Source organism: Euprymna scolopes, chromosome 17 (assembly GCF_053919585.1).
Source record: "Euprymna scolopes isolate OS-2025 chromosome 17, ASM5391958v1, whole genome shotgun sequence".
Taxonomy (NCBI): domain Eukaryota; kingdom Metazoa; phylum Mollusca; class Cephalopoda; order Sepiida; family Sepiolidae; genus Euprymna; species Euprymna scolopes.
The window spans coordinates 16,611,463-16,631,960 of NC_136498.1; the positions used below are offsets into that span (position 1 = coordinate 16,611,463).

The window sequence follows — 20,498 nt, forward strand, 5'->3', positions numbered from 1 at the left end:
TACTCAGCCCATTCCTCTCTTTTGTTTTATTGTATTAAAAATAATAATGTACGTAATTCACCTCTCCTTTATATTAATAAACTAGCGAGGGGTACCCGGCGTTGCCCGGGTGTTTGTAGGTGTGTGTGAAAAAAAACAGGTGCCCGTGAAAAAAAAAAGCCTTGACGACACGCAGTTGGAAAATAGTAAAGTGTGAAAAAAAAAAAACAGGTGCGCGTTTTTGATTGACGTGACGGTGATAGCTATTCAGCAGTTAGCATTTTGTGCGGGACAGTTTTTAATGAGGTCAATAAATTGGTTTGTTTGTTTTTAAAAACCCGCTCCCTCGTCTCGAAATGAAAGCTACCGTCTGATATGACGAAGTCGACATTGACCAAACGTTACTTAGCTCTCTAGAGACCACTGGCTCTGGGCCTGTGATTAAGTCGAGTTTCGCCTTTTGTTTATACTGAAAACCGAATGTAAAGCATGCCGATGCGGGAAATGTGGAATAATTAACGTTTGAAAGTCAATAAAATTAAATAGACAGGCGAGCTCTGTGGTTAACTGCGAGATATCATAATTTATAGATGATATAAAAAGTTTTAAGAAGTTGTGAAGCGAGCGAACGCTTCTCTGAAAGAAGCCTTTTGTGGACATCGAGGAAAAGCGTACATACATACATACATTTTCGCTTTTATATATATAGATAACACTAGAAATGCCAAAAAATAACTCTCCCTACCTGACTAAATCTAGCCCAGTTAACCCCAAAGGAATGAATAATTCTTTTAAATTTTAGATATTATTCATTCAGAGCAACACCGACCAAGAATATATTAACTTTGTGGTTGTTTTGTAGATTTTTAAAACTTTTTGCTGGCTATACACACAGACAATTGTTTTTTTTTTATATAATAAACTAGCAGGATTACCTAAATGTTGTCCAGGGCAAAAGTGACATTTTTCTATTAAAATTGTCTACTTCACCACTCTCCTCCATTTTCCTCCTTCCTATACTCGCTTTCTCATTTGTCCAGCCTATTCCTCTCTAGAGATACACATTCATACAAGTCTCCCTTAAGGAATACGCAAACACAAGGAAATTAACACCTTCATAAAAATATCTACTTCTCTTTATATGGAAAATCAATCTTTTTTGGTGTGTTCTTCGCCGGTTTAGCATAAAAGAATGAATATTTTTCTAAATTTTAGATATTACTCATCCAGCCTAATGCTGATCAAGAATATATCAATGTTGTGGGTCTTTGTTTTGTAGTTTTACACACACACACACACACACACACACACACACACAGTTGCTTTTTATATAATAGATGAACTACTTATGCCTCAAAGTATCCTGTACCTCTGTAAGGCCACCATTCGCCCATGTATGGAGTACTGTTGTCACATTTGGACTGGTGCATCTGCTGTTTGTCTCTCACTCCTGGACAGGGTTCAAAAGAGAGTCACCAACCTGATAGGTCCTGAACTGTCATCTAGGTTTCAGCCTCTGTCCCATCGATGAAATGTTGCATCCCTCTGCCTGTTCTACAAATACTTTAATGGTGAATGCTCTGACGAACTACAAGCACTTGTACCTCCTTGATGTGACTACCCCCGACAAACCCGACAAGCAACTAAGTTGTACCCCTTTATAGTAGAGATCCCTAGGTGTAAGAAAACCTTTTACTTGAATAGTTTCTTTCCCAGAACTACAAGACTTTGGAACTCCCTTCCGTGATTCTGCTTTCCCAACTGTACTGATATACAGAAGTTCAAGTGTAATGTGAACAAACATCTTGCTACTCATCTCCCTTTATAATGCCTCTGCAACTTATGTCCCCGATAGTAGCCCCCTTCTTCAAAGTGGCACTGTGCCATGTTTGGGGTGAAAATTGATTAATAATAAAAAAAAAAAAGAAAATAATAATAAAAAAAAAACTAACTTTTTTTTTCTTTTTTTTTTTTCACTTTTCTTTTTCCAATTTCTCGTCTTGTCTTTTGAGTTGTGAAGTGAGTAAGAAAAGATTACGCTATTGTATATAACTTGAGTTTAGAACGAATATGTCTGTTGCTGCAAGATTCTGGTAGTATATGATTTGGCTTTCAGGTCATGAATGCATAAGTTTAGTCATCATAACAATGCAATTTGCAAGCTCTTCTGATTCATTCAAGTAGAATAAAAAAATAGGAGGTATTACTTTTGGAACGTCATATCTTTTCTGTATTTAAGAAATAAAGACTTTTATAATTATTGATGGATTATAATTTTTCTCCATCTCTTCTGAACACTAACCCATTCTCATAATACTAAATCAGCAGTGACAATGAGGGTTCATCATCTGTCATTATCCTAATCACTTACCACCACCACCACCACCACCACAACATCCATTGTACATACCGGCATGTGTAGGATGACTTTTAGAAATTGACTCCTATCACTGGTGACAATTTATTTCCAATTTTCTTTGAAAGTTGCTTCCTTAATTGGGGGCAGGATTTTTATAGGCTGGATGCTTTTCTTAATGTCAGTCAAGTGAGGTAATGGGGTAATGCGATTGCTACTTTTTATGTGTCGTTATACTTCAAAGCTCTTGAACCCACACGCTGTTTGGTACTACTGCAAAGGAACAAGCAAATAAGACAAAACAGGAAAGAAACAAAATCAGACTTGGTATTTCTTTAAGTGCAAGTGAAATGCATTTATTTGTGGTTCTTCCAAATCAATGCACTTCATTATATTTCCAAAGTCCTTTCACACACGCATCTGCTTTTTAAAAGCCTTTGTCTCCCCGTCATCTGGCGCTGGCACCAACCAACACTTTCTCATTCTCATGTTTACATGTCCATCGTCCCCAGCATACACTTTGCTTCTCCTTTTGATCACGTGGAGTATTTTTCTCTCCTTGTGACACAAGCTCGTGCATACGTGCTAATTTGCATGTGTGCTTTAATGGCTACTGCTGCTAATATTTTTACTAGCCAGCTATCCTTCGGCTGCTGATGATTTTCTTGCACATGACCATACGTGCTCTGTTACAATGGGGATCAGAATTCTTATTGAGACACCATCTCTATGTGATTTGCTTACTAATGCTAGTGAAGTGTTCACCTTCTATGAATAGTTTAAGGATTTAAACTATGCCAAGATAGGCAAACATGAATGCATTGGATAATAAAGAGAACAGAAAATAAACAGTGAATACAGAAGAAGAAATCAGCAGCAGAAGGAACAAAGAGAAAAACTGGAGAAAGTAATGACTGAAAAGGATCTTGAGATTATACGTACATATCATCGTCACGGTTGATTTAGCTTTTTTTTTCTTTTTAGACTAAGTTGGTGTTCAAGAGAATTTGAGAAATGTGCAAGATTATTGGTTTTAGGGCATACCAAAAAAATAAAACAAAAACTAAGAATCAAAATAAACTGCATCAAATAATTTGTGTATGATGTTCTCATTATAATGAGTAATAAAGCTGGACTATCCTACACTGTATATGGCATAATTACATTGATATATGGATTCTCATTAGATCACTGAAGTGAAGCAACATTGAGCCTGGTCAGATGGGTGACCGTTTGGGAATATGAGGCATTGTATGTAAGAGGATGTTGACACCTCCCTACAAGAACTGCAGGAACCTAACGTCGTCATCTTCCCCGACTAGGACATACATACAACTGAACTGCTTGTGAATTTAATATTTCCTTGAAACTTCCTTCAAAGGAGAAAGTATTTTCAACCCACCTAGAGTAAATGATGCTGATATACATATCCTAGTCTACATTTTGTTGTTCAAATTGAACACCAAAAAATGAAAAATTGATTTAAAACCAACATTGCAAAAAAAAATCCACAGAATCTAAAATGTCCGACAAACAGTTGACTAACATTAACCATTAAATTGATGACTTGTACAGGTTTCTGGGTATGCTGAAAACGAATATCACATTTACATTTGGGACATACAAGTAGTTTTCTGGATATTAAAACCATTATTGTCCAAGGTAATCCCTTATGTTTTCACTGGTGACCATGTTTTTTTTCCCCAACTGAACAAATACTAATGCGCATGTGTTACAAAAACACCCCTCTCCCCATGTTAAGAATGGTGACGGCCACTGAAATTCATTAAGCAATACATTGGAAAAAATGTTTTAATGTTGTCTTCCCCAATATATAATATCTAATAATAATATAATAATAATATATATCACTATATCATAATATATATCACTATATAATATCTTGTTTTCCCCAAATTTGAATGTGATATTTATTTTAACAAACCCCAAAACTTATAAAAGTTACCAATTTAAAAGTGAGTGTTGAGTTGCAGTTAAAGTAAAAAATTTACCATTTGATGTATAACTGCATTCATGTTACTTTTCAGAAACCTGCCAATTTCACAGCCAACACATTACATGAGCCAACCCCAGAAGAACGCAGTGAAGCTGAACAGTTCAAGAACAAAGGTGACATGTTTTTAATGATTTTTTTTAACCGCTCTGATTTTAAGATTTAACATTTTAGAAACCTTGACATATCTTAAACACTTTAAGAGCAAACATGAATTTAAAAACAAAGTTAATTAGTTTAACAACCATCAAAAAACCTGTTGGCCATTTGCAATCAAATTTTCAATAATAATGATGATGCTTCATTTATTTTTTGTTTTACTTAAAAAGCTGTTCACAAATTTGATCCTACTTTTTCCGTTTTAAAAATAAATTTAAAATAGTGTTTTTGTTCAAATTACTAAATGGGAAAATCTACACTTCCTTTTTGGATAAAAAAAAAACATCTTTAAATTTAAATCTTAAAAACCAATTACAGAATTATAAAATAAACTTCAAAACTGTCATGTACCAAAAATGTGTTTGCAAACCAAAATGATGAGTTTTTCAACAAAATTCTTAAAGAAATCAAATTTTCAGTACTTGTACAGTTTAAGCAAGACATTAAAAAATAAAAATATTGAAAAAGTTTAAATTGTATGTATCCATTATGGAATGAACAAAAAACTACTTGATCAAATTAAGCGAAAAAAAATTTTTTCTGGAGATCTTCAGTCCAAAATGGATACATACAATATAACCTTTTTTTTTTTTTTTTTTTTAATATTTTCATGTTTTAATGTCTTGATTAAACTGTACAAGTGCCAAATTTTCAAAGTAATGTTTTATAGGGCTATCATATAACAGGCAGATACTAGTCTGAAATGATTTGCTGGGACGTCAAAATAGGAAAAATGGTTATATTGAAGCAATTAGCTTTCAAAATTTTAGTTTTTTGACTGCATGCAGTAAGGGGCAAAATAATTTGTCATATGAATTTAATAAATTTTCTTTTTCTTTTTTTTTTAATATACTTTGTTATTTTGTAAATATTAATTTTATTTTCAAATAAACATAGATTCTTTCTTAGAACTGTATGCCTGTGGAACTCTGTTCCGTTATCCTGCTTTCCAACTGACTACAATATGGTTGTCTTCAAGACCAACGTGAACAAATTCTTGATGAGCCATCTGCTTAAGTAATCCAATTTACCACATTTCCACTACTAACAATTACGATATTAATGCTGGAGTCCCTCAGGGGTCCTTTCTGGGTCCAACTCTCTTCCTGATCTACATCAATGATCTCCCAAAACACATACTTAAATCATTCATTGACATCTATGCTGATGACACGACCATCTATGGCAACACATCAAAGGCCGTAAATGACAAAGTTCTCTCTGATTCTCTCTCCTCTGATCTCGAGCGCGTGGTACAGTGGAGGAAGAAGTGGCTGGTTACTTTTAATGCATCTAAAACCAAGCTCCTATCTTTACACCATCAACGCTCTGATCCCCATCTGGCATCAATTGAAATGGATGGCTCTCGTCTTGGGGAGACTCTATATTTTGACAAACTACTGGGCTTGACCTTTACTCCTGATCTAAAATGGAACACATACATCAAGTCAGTTGCCAAGGTCACTGGGGAAAATGGTAGGATCCTTCTGCCGCTCCAGAAGATATCTCACTACTGATGCAATTCTCTATCTATATAAAAGCCAAGTACATCCAAGGATGGAGTACTGCTGCCACATCTGGGCAGGAGCTGCTAAAAACAGCCTATCCGGCCTTGACAAAGTACAAAATAGACTTTGTGACTTAGTGGGAAATGTCCTTTTCTCTTCCCTGAAACCTCCCTCCCACAGAAGAGATGTTGCGAGCCTGTCTTTGTTTTATCGTTACTTCCATGGCAAGTGCTCGTCTGAGGTCCAATCTCTGATCCCCCCTCGCCAATCTTTCACGATAAACACCCGTCTAGCTGAAACCACTATCAATAATTTTCCCTACTCTTTATCTGTGCCTAAATCAAAACGTAGATTCCATGAACAAAGCTTCTTTCTTAGAAGTGCACGCCTGTGGAACTCTCTTCCGTTTGCCTGTTTCCCACCTGACTACAACTTAGATGTCTTCAAATTCAACATAAACAAATTCCTGATGAACCGCCCCCTTAAGTAAGACACTTTATCAAACCTCCAATACTAACGATTACTACGATACTATCCCATTGATTACTGTACACGCAATAACCTTTATCCCCAAGTGGCTTCCGGGCCTTGATAAGTGGTGACCACCATGTAAAAAATTAAAAAAAAAACAAAAAAACTATGTCATATTCCTTTTGACCACTGTACACTCATTAACCCTTATCCTCGATTGACCTCCAGGCCTTGATAAGTGGTGACTCTTTTGTAAAAAAAAAAAAAAAAAAACCCCAAAAAACTGTTGTATAATATTTAAAAAAAAAAAAAATTTAATTTTCTTTGTAAATAATTCTAATTATGATTAAAGATTAGCCTTTTTCAGCAACTTTAAAAAAAAACTTCATTAACCCAAAGTCTGGTCGGCAACTACTTTCTTCTTTAATTCATTTAGAGGGCTTTTCGCAGAAGGATGGAGGGGGTAAGGGAGAGTGTTCTGTTTTGTAAGAAACTAATAAAATAAAAAATTATTAAAAATGAAATTAAATATATTACAAATTAAGACATTGTCATAATGGTATATAGAAAGAATATTGCAGAAGAAATTATTTTATACTATCGGGGCAGTTGAACAGTGAACTAATCTGCAAAATTCAGAAAGCAAATATTTTCAAAATAAAAAAAAAAAATCTGCAAAAATCAAACAGCAAATTAATACAACATATTATTTTGCTCTCTTTCCATTTTGAAACTCTGACAGAACTACTTGCTAAATTTTGGCGGCCATTTTGGAAACTAACTTCAACATAATTGGAAAAATGTTAACAAATTTTCATGAATTTATTTTTGTATCATTTGTAAAATATTCTAAATGAAAATTAATAAGTTTTTTATGTTCAACTTGCACTTGTCATCGATAACCTTGCCTCCTGGAATGTCAGATGTTGAATGCTTATGTCCTCAATTTAATTTTTCTTTTTGCAGGCAATGATTTCATGAAAGCAGAAAAATTCTCTGAAGCTTTGGAATGTTACACCCGAGCCATTCGTTTGGACAACACAAATGCGGTTTATTACTGTAACAGGTTTGTTTACTTCTCTTTGGTGCCCTACCTTTTTGTGCTCAACCCACTTAACCCATTAAGTCCCAAGGTATCTAATTTTTTTTTTTTTTTTTTTACTATTGAGTTGTGTAATGACAGGACAACAGAATATTATTATTTTTGACTCTCTTGTATATATATCCTTTGATATCTTATGTTTTTATATAGAGTGATGTGGTTCTTGGTTAATTAACTGTGTCGGATATATACTTGATAGTCAGAACAATAAGAATATTATATTGTCCTAGCCGTAGTAACGATTAAAGTGGATTAGAATACACAAATTGAAAAGAAAAAGTTATTTTATTTAGGAAGTGAAATATTGACTCTTCTATAAATAGAACACTGGATACATGTGATATATTTTAAAAATCAAGAGGCTATACATTGAAGATAAAATTCACACATTCTGGAAAGGAGCAAAGCAGTTCACACAAACAGTTACATTGCACTTTTGGTAATAAGTTAGTGCTTTACTATAGCAAGACTCATTTAAGTTCATACATCATTAAACAAATAGAATTTCGCAAGAACTTTTAAGAGTGTTCTGACAACTCTTGGAGAGAAAGAGATGAATATAGATGCCTTCAGAGTAATTATGCAGTAAGCAGTACTATATTATAGATTTTTAAAAAGAAATTTAGTATCATATTTATACAATAGTTGGGCCTAATGGGTTGAGCAAGACATTATCTCTTTGCAGTAAAGACTACAAATGAGGCTCTTCCTGATACTCTTTAAAAATAGGGATATTACAAATAGCCATGCTCAGTTGATGAACATATCAATTACTTGCTGGATCTCTTGAGTGTCATAGAAAATTAATCCAAAAAAAGGATCGCAAAAGAAATAACTATCGCAGAAAAAATAAAATTCTCTATTACGTATATTAAATGTAGTTGCTCCAAGAAAAAAATTGGCACCATCAATCCAATCATAAGTTTTAAATTGTGAAAAATTTGTTAAAGAATGGTAGCATTAATTCAGTCAAGATCAACTGTGGTTCTCTTCTCGTGTTAAGATGAAAAGCTATGACTGAAAAATTCAAAGATTCAGTATATTTTATAAAGCAATTCTGGTACTTGATCGGTTCATTCTTTATCACCCCTGGCTATAAATATAATCGTCCAAATCTTTGTGATCATACCGTGTATAGTTATACCAAAAATATTGAAACACAGTTTGATGAGTATCTCATAATTTTCCTGAACTTTAAAACTGATGCAATCCTCTACCTATGTGAGAATGCGATATGTGCATGAATGAAATATTGCTGGGAGAGGCTTCTCGGAACATTTTCTTGCCTTAACAAATTACAAAATAAATTTTGTAATTTTCTCTACAGCCTTTTTCTCATAGAAGAGAGGTTGCTAACCTTGTATTTGCTTCCCTACTGAGCAAATTAGGCACAAGGCCATTTTTAATGTGGGGAGGGGGAGGCTAACCTTGTTTTACTCCATTATTTCCATGGAAAATGCTCAACTCTGCTTCCTCCTTGTAAAACATTCACAGCAAAAACTCTTCTCTCTACCACAATTGAAAAAAAAGTTTCCTTTTTGCCTCTGTGTAGCTAGCATCATATACCATACTTTGAGGTGATTGCACCAACTAAAAAAGTGCTCTTTATATGCATGGCTGCCAAAAGAGCACTTTTAGCTAGTTGGCACAATTACCTTGGACTTGGTGCAATTACCCCAAAGTACGGTAATATTTCTAAGAACTTCCCATCTGTGGAACATATTACCATGCGATTGCTTCCCTGCAGACTGCAACATGACCATTTTCAAATCCATTGTCACAAATACTTGTCATATTCTGCCCTACTAAGTAACTAATCTTTGTTGATCCCCCATGATCCTTTGTAATCCTCTCAAATATTGTTCATTAAACTGACAAGTCATCTAATTAAACCTCTAGTAGCTGTTGGACTGGATAAAAAAGGGAAAAAAAAAAGGCTTATGAAAGTCCTTCACTTATTAGGAACAAGTTTCGAAAATCCCGAAAACAAATAACTTTTGTATATAGAAGGTGATGCAGTGCAGAGATTTAATGGATAGACACAAACTGAAGCAAGTTAAGATATACAGTGCCGTCAAAAAGAAAGTCCGCGCTTATCATTTTAAAAAAAAAAACGCAAATTTAATCTAAATTGAATGTAACTGTTTAAACAACCCATACCTCATTTGATTCGTCTTTTATTCCTCTATAATTTTACTTGTTCATATTTGATTTATCCTAGTGTTCACGTCGATTTAAAAAATTAACTTCAACTTAAGAAGACAAAAAGAAACTCTGCACAATGAAAAATTGTTATTTAAAAGTAACTTTAGAACATTAATGCAACATAAATACAACAAAAACACAATGAATTAGTTAATATTTAGTAGCATAGTAGCATAGCCCTTTGACAGCCTGCAACTTTTTGGGCATTGAATTAGTCTTCGGCAATACTATAATGAAAGGGTATTCCACTTCTCTTTAATTTTTATCCAAAGTTCTTCCAGATTTGAAATTTTCTTTGCATAATTGTTGCATAGATGTAATGCCATATGTTTTCGATAAGATTGAGATCTGGAGATTGTGCAGGCCAATCTAAACATGGAAGATGCTCTTCAAGGAACCTCTTGACATTGCCAGCTGTGTGAACGAGAGCATTCTTCTCCATGAAGATGAGATTATCATCCAAATTCCAGCCAAAGCACGGTAGAAAATGCTCAGTCAATATATTAATGTTCTTGGTCAAATGAATTTGACCTTGCAAGCGAACTATAGGCCCAGGACCATTAGCACTAATAACGCTCAACACCAAAACTGAACCACCACCACCATCACCACCCTGCAGCATTGAAACTGCACCTAGGATTAAATTCTTCATCCTTCCTTCAACGGATGTACTGCCTAACCTATTGAACTTGCTTTCATTGCTAAAAATCACTTTTGATGAATATGAAGAATAATGATCTTCATTAAATCTGACGAAATCCAGATGGTGCTTTCTGTTCTTTACAGAAATTGTTGGGTTGCATCTTGAAACACAACCTCGCAAATTAAATTCCTTCAATCTGTTCTTAACTATAGAAAGAGAACACTTTATAACAAGATTACACTGTTGTTGAATTTAGGGAGCTGTTTCAAATCTGTTTCTGAGCCTGTGGGTCCTGGTAGCATTGTCTTCCCTGTAAGAAGTAACTCTAGAACGATCAGATGTAGGGACATCACAAACACTGCCGATGTTTTGGTGTTTTGGCACAGTCATTCATACCATTTTCTCATGTTTTAATTTGTGGCCGATTTCTCGATTTGATAAACCAGAAAGGTGGAGATTAATGCGCTCCTGGTGATTACTAAGAGAAAGTTGAGGCATATGGACTAAATGTTACGTTGTATAACCTGGAACAACAACAATTACAATTAGAGATGCTTTGTTGCCTAAAAGGTGGATATTTTAAGCTGGTTTTAAGCTCATTTGTTGCTGTGGAGTTTCTTTTTACCTTCTCGATTTGAAGTTAATTTTTTAAATGAGTGTGAACACTAGGATACTTTAATTAAAAGTCAAATATGAACAGGTAAAATTATAGAGGAATAAAAGACGAATCAAATGAGGTATGGGTTGTTTAAACAGTTACATTCAATTTAGATTAAATTTGCGGTTTTTGAAAAAAATGACACATGCAGGCTTTTTTTTTTTTTTTTGCGGCACTGTATAATGGTGGAACAAGCGAATAAGCTATCCAGATTCATCTTTTTATTTATTTATTTTATATACTTATATTGTATTCTTCTTGCATCAGTGTGGTCTGATGGAAGTTCTATATTTTCCTTCATCACATGTGTGTTCAACTTTATTTCCAAATGTGCATATGAAGACTTGTTAAGGCAAGTAAATAGAAATGAGTTCTTTATTGTAACAAAATACAAAAATTGAAATATTGAATTTTAAATGAAACCAATGGTATCTACTGAATTGACATGTCACAGTAAAGAACATATCCAAATATTAAGAAAAATAATGTAGAAAATTAATGTTGCAATATTTGGGACCTATTGGTGGGGTATGATCCCACACAGTCGGACGATTCTATTTATAAAGGATGCTGCTAAGAAGTGACGAATCAAATTAATTAACGTTCTGCTGCCAACCAATCTGAAACCAGAATTGCTTCATAAATATTAAACCTTTTCTGGAGCAATTTCACGTGTTCTTTTCCCGGGTTTCGACACGGTAAGAATATTTTGTTCTGTGGAACTGTCTACTACAAACAAGTCACCTCCAAGGACTTGTGTGTAACACGAACCATCTGAAACTGTTCTGAAACTCAAAATGGCTTACACTTCTAGAGGTTATGCGCCCAGCGTGCGTCTTTATTTTGATGGATTCGAATCAAAATTCGAATTGTGGCAAGTTAAATTTCTGGGATATCTACGAACCCAAAGGCTACACAAAGTACTAGAAACACAACCTGAAAACAGAAACGACCCCGACTTCATTGAAAAGAATGCAACTGTCTTTGCGGAATTAATACAGTGTTTAGATGACTGAAGTCTATCACTGGTAATGAGAGAAGCCCTGGACGACGGCTGCAAAGCATTAAACATATTGAGAGAGCATTATTTATCGAAAGGAAAACCCAAAATTATTTCTTTATACACTGAATTGACCTAATCACAAGAGTTTCCAATGTAGATACAGGACTCAAAATGGCGACTACATTAAAAATGTAGAGAGCTCTGTTAGCGAACATACATTTTTTATTTTCGTGTACATTTGATGCGTCAACAAGCAATAATAATTTTCTTGTCGATTGTGAGGCCACGGCACATGTGATTACAAAGGAATCTGATTTTATCAATTTTGATCTCAACTTTAAGCCACAAAATCATTTTGTAGAACTAGCTGACGGGAGTCGAGTCAATGATATCGTTTTGAAAAGAGGCAATGCGAAAATCTCGCTAAAGAACAATACAGGTAAATAGTGTTTCTGTATTCTAGAAAACGCTTTTCTAATCTCAAAATTTAAACAAAATATATTTTCTGTACAAGCTGCCACAAAACAAGGTGCAAATATAAACTTTAGCCCCAATAAATCAAAACTGGTATACCCGAATGGAACTGTATTCAACATTAAAGAAAATAAAAAAAAAAAAAAAAAATCCTAGCAATTGTGCATTGTGACTTCAACGGTCCCGTAGAACCGATGGCCAGAGAACATTATAGATATGTGTTGAATTTCGTAGATGACCATTCAGGTTTAATAATGGTTTATTTTTTAAAGAATAAATCTGATACCCTGCTAGCAACTAAGAAATATCTAGCCGACATGGCCCCCTACGGTGAAATCAAGTGTATTCACTCTGACAACGGTACGGAATTTACCAATAAAGACTTTGAATTTTTACTAATTAACCATCATATCAGGCATGAAATATCAGCTCCTAGATCGCCACACCAAAACGGGACTGCTGAACGTGCGTGGCGGACACTTTTTGAAATGGCAAGATGCCTACTCATTGAATCAAAACTCCCTAAAAACCTCTGGACGTATGCACTTATGGCGGCAGCCTATATACGCAACAGGTGTTTTAACAAAACATTATCTAAAACTCCATATGAATCTTTCTGCGGTAAAAAAAAAAAAAAAAAAAAAAAAAAATTAAGCAGAATGCATATATTTAGTTCAACTTGCTTCGCATATATAGAGAAAAGGAGTAAATTGAATATTAAAGCTGACAGAGGTATATTTCTTGGATACGATAAAAACAGTCCAGCCAATTTAATGTTTTTTTCCCGAAAAAAATAAAATAAAAAGAATCCGGTGTGTAAAATTCACAGACACGTTTAATTGTAAAGACGAAAACCCGTCATATGAAGAGGATGGAATTATATTACCTCAAATAATTAGAACAAACGAAAACAATAAAAATGACGGAGACTAGAGTGTCCATGATGATGATGATCAAGTCGAGATATCCCGAAAGAAATAGAAGACGACCCGATTTTATATTGTATGCTTCTTGTATCAGTGTGGTCTGATGGAAGTTCTATATTTTCCTTCATCACATGTGTGTTCAACTTTATTTCCAAATGTGCATATGAAGACTTGTTAAGGCAAGTAAATAGAAATGAGTTCTTTATTGTAACAAAATACAAAAATTGAAATATTGAATTTTAAATGAAACCAATGGTATCTACTGAATTGACATGTCACAGTAAAGAACATATCCAAATATTAAGAAAAATAATGTAGAAAATTAATGTTGCAATATTTGGGACCTATTGATGGGGTATGATCCCACACAGTCGGACGATTCTATTTATAAAGGATGCTGCTAAGAAGTGACGAATCAAATTAATTAACGTTCTGCTGCCAACCAATCTGAAACCAGAATTGCTTCATAAATATTAAACCTTTTCTGGAGCAATTTCACATGTTCTTTTCCCGGGTTTCGACACGGTAAGAATATTTTGTTCTGTGGAACTGTCTACTACAAACAAGTCACCTACCAGGACTTGTGTGTAACACGAACCATCTGAAACTGTTCTGAAACTCAAAATGGCTTACACTTCTAGAATTAATTACTAATGAAAATAGTTTTCAAAGACACACAAAAATTGAGGTTTGCATGAGGTTTGCAAAAAAAAAACAACAAAAAAAAAAAAACGGGGAGTTCTAATTGTAACAAAAAAGGTAAATCTTTTCTGAAAACTGAAAATCTTTGGCCAATTTAGCAAAACTCAATTTTCGCTAATTGTCTTCAAAAACTCTATTTTATATACAAAAAAAACTAAAAACCTAATACTAGGACTGTTTAAAAATAAATATATTGTAAGATTTAGGAACTGGTGATCAACTATAAAGTTGATCACCAGTTCCTAAATCACTCCCACCTGCCTCCAAAATATGTGATTCACCTTCCCTTTTTTAAGACAATTGCATGTGAACATACTGAAAACTTAACAGAAACAAAAAGCAAAACAAAAATATGAATTTAATATAAAAATTTAATGTAAAACAATTTTAGATTTTAGGGCCATTCTGACGTTTTAGAGCGATTAATCATTTTTTTTTCTACGGGAAATAAAAATAAATCCTTTTTTTGTTTTTTGTTTTTTATTTCAACAAATGTGTTTTTAAAAGGTTCTGTATTTAAGACTTGTAGTACAAAATCCATCTGATCAGTTGCATATCATTTCTATCCATGCAACACATATCCTCAACCCTCACTGGCCTATTGTTTGATGTCAAATAGATAAGTGTGTATGCGTGTGTTTTGGGGTTGAGTCTGTGATTATTTTTTTTTACTTTTTTGTTTTATCTTCATCTTGAATTTATTTTCTGTTATTTCAGAGCTGCTGCCTATAGTAAATTAACGAAACATGCTTTGGCCATTCAAGACTGCAATTGCGCTTTGGCAATTGATCCAAGCTACAGCAAAGCTTATGGCCGAATGGGGTAAGTTTTTAATTATTTTTTCATTTTTAATATTTTCTATCTCCTTCAAATTCAAATTTTGTTAATGAGTTTTTTGACTCATTAGTCAAGATTTATTTCATAAGAAAAGTAGCCTCATGTCAAGGTGCTGTGACAAATCCTTACACAGAGATTGGAGACATCAGAGTAGAATATGATTGCTCTGATCTGATAGGATTTTAAACTCCTATTAACTGGTGGGCTCCCTCTATCCAGCTAGAGAATTTTTTGCACCTGTCAGTATTTTTTTTTTTTTTACATGGGGGTCACCACTTATCAAGGCCCGGAGGCCACTCAGGGATAAGGGTTATTGCGTGTACAGTAATCAATGAGATAGTATTGTAGCAATCATTAGTATTGGAGATTTGATAGTGTGTCTTACTTAAGGGGGCGGTTTGTTAGGAATTTGTTTATGTTGGATTTGAAGACATCCAAGTTGTAGTCAGGTGAGAAACAGGCAAACGGAAGAGAGTTCCACAGTCGTGCACTTCTGAGAAAGAAGCTCTGTTCATGGAATCTAAGTTTAGATTTAGGCACAGATAAAGAGTAGGAAAAATTATTGACAGTAGTTTCAGCCAGACGGGTGTTGCTCATGAAAGATTGGCGAGGGGGGACCAGAGATTGGAGCTCAGACAAGCACTTGCCATGGAAATAACGATAAATATCTCTACAATTTCTACAAAGCCACCAATCACCAATGCATGAAGTATTGTTGGCACATCTGAGCTGTTGCACCAACCACTAACCTCTTAAAGATTTTAAAAAAAAAAAAAAAAGCTTTTAATCTAATAGGTCCCCCACTATCTACCAAGCTTCATCCCCTGTCCCATCACCATGATGTTACATCCCTGTGCTTGTGTTACAACTACTTTAATGGAATATGCTACAATGAACTTGCTGCACTAATGCCTTAACATAAATACACCTGAACAACCTGACAGCAAAATTCCACCCCTTCACTGTAGAAGTCCCCAGATGCCAGAGGGATTTCTACTTTTATAACTTCTTTCCTCAAACTGCTAGCCTTTGAAATTCTTTCCTGGCTTCCTGTTTCCCTGACAGTACCAATATGCAGAAGTTTAAATGTAATGTGATCAAACACCTTGCTGCATAACTCCACAGTTGGGATGTTCCTAATTCTTAGTAGCCTTTTACACCTTGGTGACACAGTGCTTTGTTAGGGGGTGAACGAAAAAAAAAATGTTTTAATAAATAATGCAATACCAGAATGTATGTTTGTAAATTCTAATATGATATCTCAACTTAAATTTCTTGTTCTTCTGAAATTTCAACAAATATAAAAAATTAAAGACAGAATCTGAAATTGTTTCAAATTAACTTTGATGATTTGGATTACAGATCTGAATAGTTTTTTTGTTTTCTTTTTGATCAGGATGGCGTATTTGGAGTTGGAGGACAATGAACAGTCTCGTGAATGTTACAGAAAAGCTCTGGAACTTGATCCGAACAATCAAAATTATAAGAATAATTTGGAAATGGTCGAACAGAAACTGCGAGAACAAGCCATGGGAGTAAGTTGAATTGACTTTCATTTCAAAAATAGAAGTTATTTAGTTTTCCAGGGTTCTCACAGGTTTGAAAAGGCTTTGAATTTTCTTTTGTCTTAAAAAGGCATTATTTTTATTACCTTGAAAATATGGAAAATGTTTAGAAAAGGCTTGAAAATCGTATTCTTTTGATTCAGCAAAAATTTGTGTTGGAATATAAAAAATAAAATAGAAATAGATACTATTAAAATATTAATTGAATTACTATTTAAAATATTTTTTAAGTATTAAAAATAAAATTGAAATAAATGCATTCTTCAAAAATTAAAAATTGCATCATATTTATTTATTGTTGATACAAGAGTTGTGCCCCTTCATCACAAAACTACCTGATGTTCCTATTTACTTGCCTCCCCACAAGGGCAGCATTAGACACAAGGTCGGTTTTTAGTGTGAAGAAAATCCAGCTCCCCAAAAAGGGGCACTCTGGATAGGAGCAAAAATAAAAATTGTTTCAGTCTAGAAGGATTTCTCCTCCATTGATTGAGGTCAGAAAAGGTGAAGTGTAGTACCAGAACAAATACTAAACTTTGTTCCTGACCAAAAGGCGATATAGTTTACGAATGTAGCTGAAATGAAGTTCAAAATTGAAATAAATACTATTAAAATATTCATTAAAATACTATTAGTTAAAAAAACTGGTTTATTATATCATTCTTTATATATTGTCTTTAAAACTTGAATTTTCTCTGAAGAATGTCTTGAAATCTGTATGAATCCTGTTTTCATTGGCTAAAATTTTACAAATTGATTTATCAAGTAACATAGAAAATAAAGTAAAAATTATTTCAATGTCTTAAGTTATTCCTTAAAAAAAAAAAAAATCAATTAGACTCTGCAAAAGACTTGGTGCAAGTCTATAGACCCCCCACACACGCACACTCATGAAAAAATAAACAAAAATACTAAAAATAAAGAAATATTTTATTGTTTTACGTTTCTGAATTTTTTACATGAGGATTGGTTATTTGGATTCTTTGGACTAATGTTCTCCTCTTGATTTTTAAGGTGAATCTTTTTAAACTCCGGAATGTTTCATAAACTTAGGAATCTGGACAGAATTTTGAACAGAACCCTTTATTTACTTCACGGGGATAGCATAGCATGCTCTCGTTCTGTCAGCCATGACTGAATAGAAGTCCTAAGTAATTTACAATTGTATTTTTTGGTTGCCCACGCTGAGAATTGAACCTTCAACCTTCAGGAAAATGTCACTCTTACAATTGATTTTTTGGAGTACTTTACAAATTTTTCCACTGCTTTGACGACTGAAAAATACAATTGCGAATTACTTAGAATCTCTATCCAGTCATGGCTGACAGAACAAGGACATGAATTAAATTAAAGGTTCCTTTCAAAATTCCATCCAAATTCCCGAGTTCAACAGAAACATTCCAGAGTTTGACAAAATACACCTGAAGGTTGGAGGTTACATCAACTGAAACGTTCAGCAAATGATACTCAAGATGAGAATAGTAGTCCAAAGATTCCAAATGACACAAATTTTTATGCTGTATGTACTTGTGATAGGAAAAAAAATATTGTACACCAATTAATATTAATAAAAAAAATCAAATTTTATGGCTAATTAATGATCATCTGTCTCTTAATATTATTTTGCAAAACAAGGGATATAATTCCAAATAATTCAAATTTTTGCAATAATTTAGAAAGCCATTCTTAACATGGGGCTTCATTGGGAAAACTTAAATTTAAAAAATGATTTTGGTGATTCTACACTATTGGAACAAGATTTTGTAGTCGATAAATGGAGTTCTCAGATTAAAAAAAAGCAATGGTTTCTACTGATTTTTTGTCAATTCTCATAAGTTATAATGGTAGCTTCCAAATTATGCAGTCGAAATTACTTGAATATTAATGAATTATTAAAATAAAACCTTTAATCGTGTTAGCAAGTGAAACTTTGACACCATCTTGGTTTTATAAAATGAAATGATACGCAACCATAAGTAAGGGAAGTAACTCTAAATTTTTTATGACCAACGCAGAATAAATATAAAATATATATACTGTGCTTCTGAGTCTGATTTTCATTTAAGATTTTAATAGAAAAAAATAACTTCACCTAAAAATTAAATAATGTAAAAATAACATACATTTGTTATCACTGCACCTACAGGTAAATTCCGTCCTGTAAACTGGGTTTGTCTCATTAATATCTCCCTCTGACAAAAACACATTTGCGAACCTGCAAAAAGTCCATGGGCATGCAGGAAATAAAAAATACGGATTTTATTTGAGCAAAAATAATAAATATCGTGCTATTCAGTTTCCTCAGGTCCATCTGGAAAATTCCAAAAACTTTTCCGAGTTTTCCAAGAATTATTGGGAGGAAATTACCTCCCTTGTGACTCTCCTGTGTCTCACATAGGCATACACAATCTTGTTCTTAAAATTTTATTTTCTTTAATAAAAAATTTTCTACCTTATCGATTTTCATAATTTTAGGAAATAGTCATCTTAAAAGTACGAGGAATACATACCATTGTTTTCATGTGAAATCCAATATTACGATTTCCGAAATCTCGTCCCAATAGTGTAGAAGCACCATGATTTTCTTTATAAAAATAAAACTACTTGATCAATCAACATAATTTTATGATGTACATACATGGGTATGTACATCATAACATTTTTTTTTGTTTTTTTCTTGTGGGGGTGGTGGGTTGTGGAGTAGTACAAAATATTTCTTTAAACTGTTGTTACTTTTCAAATAAATCTGTTAAAATTCAAGCAGATGTAAGAAGTCTATTTTGTTTCTATAAATCTTCAGAATTCTTTCCTTTGCATCTCACTTTTTAACATTTGAATTCTGCCAGAAAAAATATGGAATTTAAATTTCAAATTTTTAAAAAAACTTTGTCGTTTGCTATTAACTACTTGTAATCAATCAATCAAAACAAAACAAAACAAAACAAATTCAGTAATGCTATTTCTATCTTTCACTTCGTAGTCTGGATTTGCCAGTGGTGCTGCTGGACAGAAAGGCATGGATCTATCAACAATCCTCAACAACCCGGCCCTCATGAATATGGTAAGTGTTCAAGCATTACTCTTCATGGCATTCATAACAGTAGTAAAAACTGTTTAACTATGAAAAGCATTGAATTTATTTTTTCTACGGTAGAAAAATGAAATATGGTATTAATCTGTTCTGGGATTGGGGATCGTAAGGTGAAATAGCGAGGCCTAAGCAAAATTTTATACAGTAAACATTAAAAATTAGTAACAAAATACATTACAGTATATAATATACATGTATATAATCAAGTAATATAAATAACACTGTAAGGCAGGGCAAATACCGTAACCAGAGGTGGGGTGGGAGATCTTATTCCACATCGTAACCTGAAAAAAAAAAAAAAAAAAACTCCCGGAGTTCTACTGTATTTAAAAAAATGTCTTAATCTTTATCTTTTCTATCTTCATTTGAAAGCTTAAAAAGAGTATTAAGACGAGCTAATATCATGATAGACTTAAATTCTTTATTGGTCCCCTGACAAATGAGGGATTAGACCTAGTAATTCACCCATTCTTCTGTTTGCACTTTTCTCAATAAAAAATAAGATTGGATTTTTTTTATTTGCCGCAAACATTAGTCATGGTGAAAATAAATTTTTGCAACAAAAGATTTTCCGGGATAACTCTGGTTGCCCCCAAATCGTTCATCTATTCATTTGTTCATACTTAATAACCGCGCCTTAGATTTAAAAAAAAAATTTGCACAAACATTAGTCATGATAAAAGTAAATTTTTTCACTTGTGAGGAGGAGCCCACATGCTCAGCTCATGTTTAAATTGAATTATCTCTTTTCCCACTAGATATTTAAAGGAGATGAGGATCGCTATTTTTTAAATTTGAATTTGAA

At 33.5% G+C, this 20,498-nt stretch overlaps 1 protein-coding gene across 2 annotated transcripts in view; it reads left to right on the plus strand.

Annotated features, from left to right (window-relative positions):
- Positions 1-20,498, plus strand: part of LOC145296698 (small glutamine-rich tetratricopeptide repeat-containing protein beta-like) — a 54,976-nt gene that overhangs the window by 23,531 nt on the left and 10,947 nt on the right. For both annotated transcript variants that reach the window (XM_080142674.1, XM_080142673.1), the window contains exons 4-8: positions 4,384-4,465; positions 7,454-7,553; positions 14,918-15,022; positions 16,434-16,572; positions 19,583-19,663. In XM_080142674.1, the coding sequence (XP_079998800.1) occupies positions 4,384-4,465; positions 7,454-7,553; positions 14,918-15,022; positions 16,434-16,572; positions 19,583-19,663 (507 nt within the window). The remainder of the gene's footprint in view (positions 1-4,383; positions 4,466-7,453; positions 7,554-14,917; positions 15,023-16,433; positions 16,573-19,582; positions 19,664-20,498) is intronic.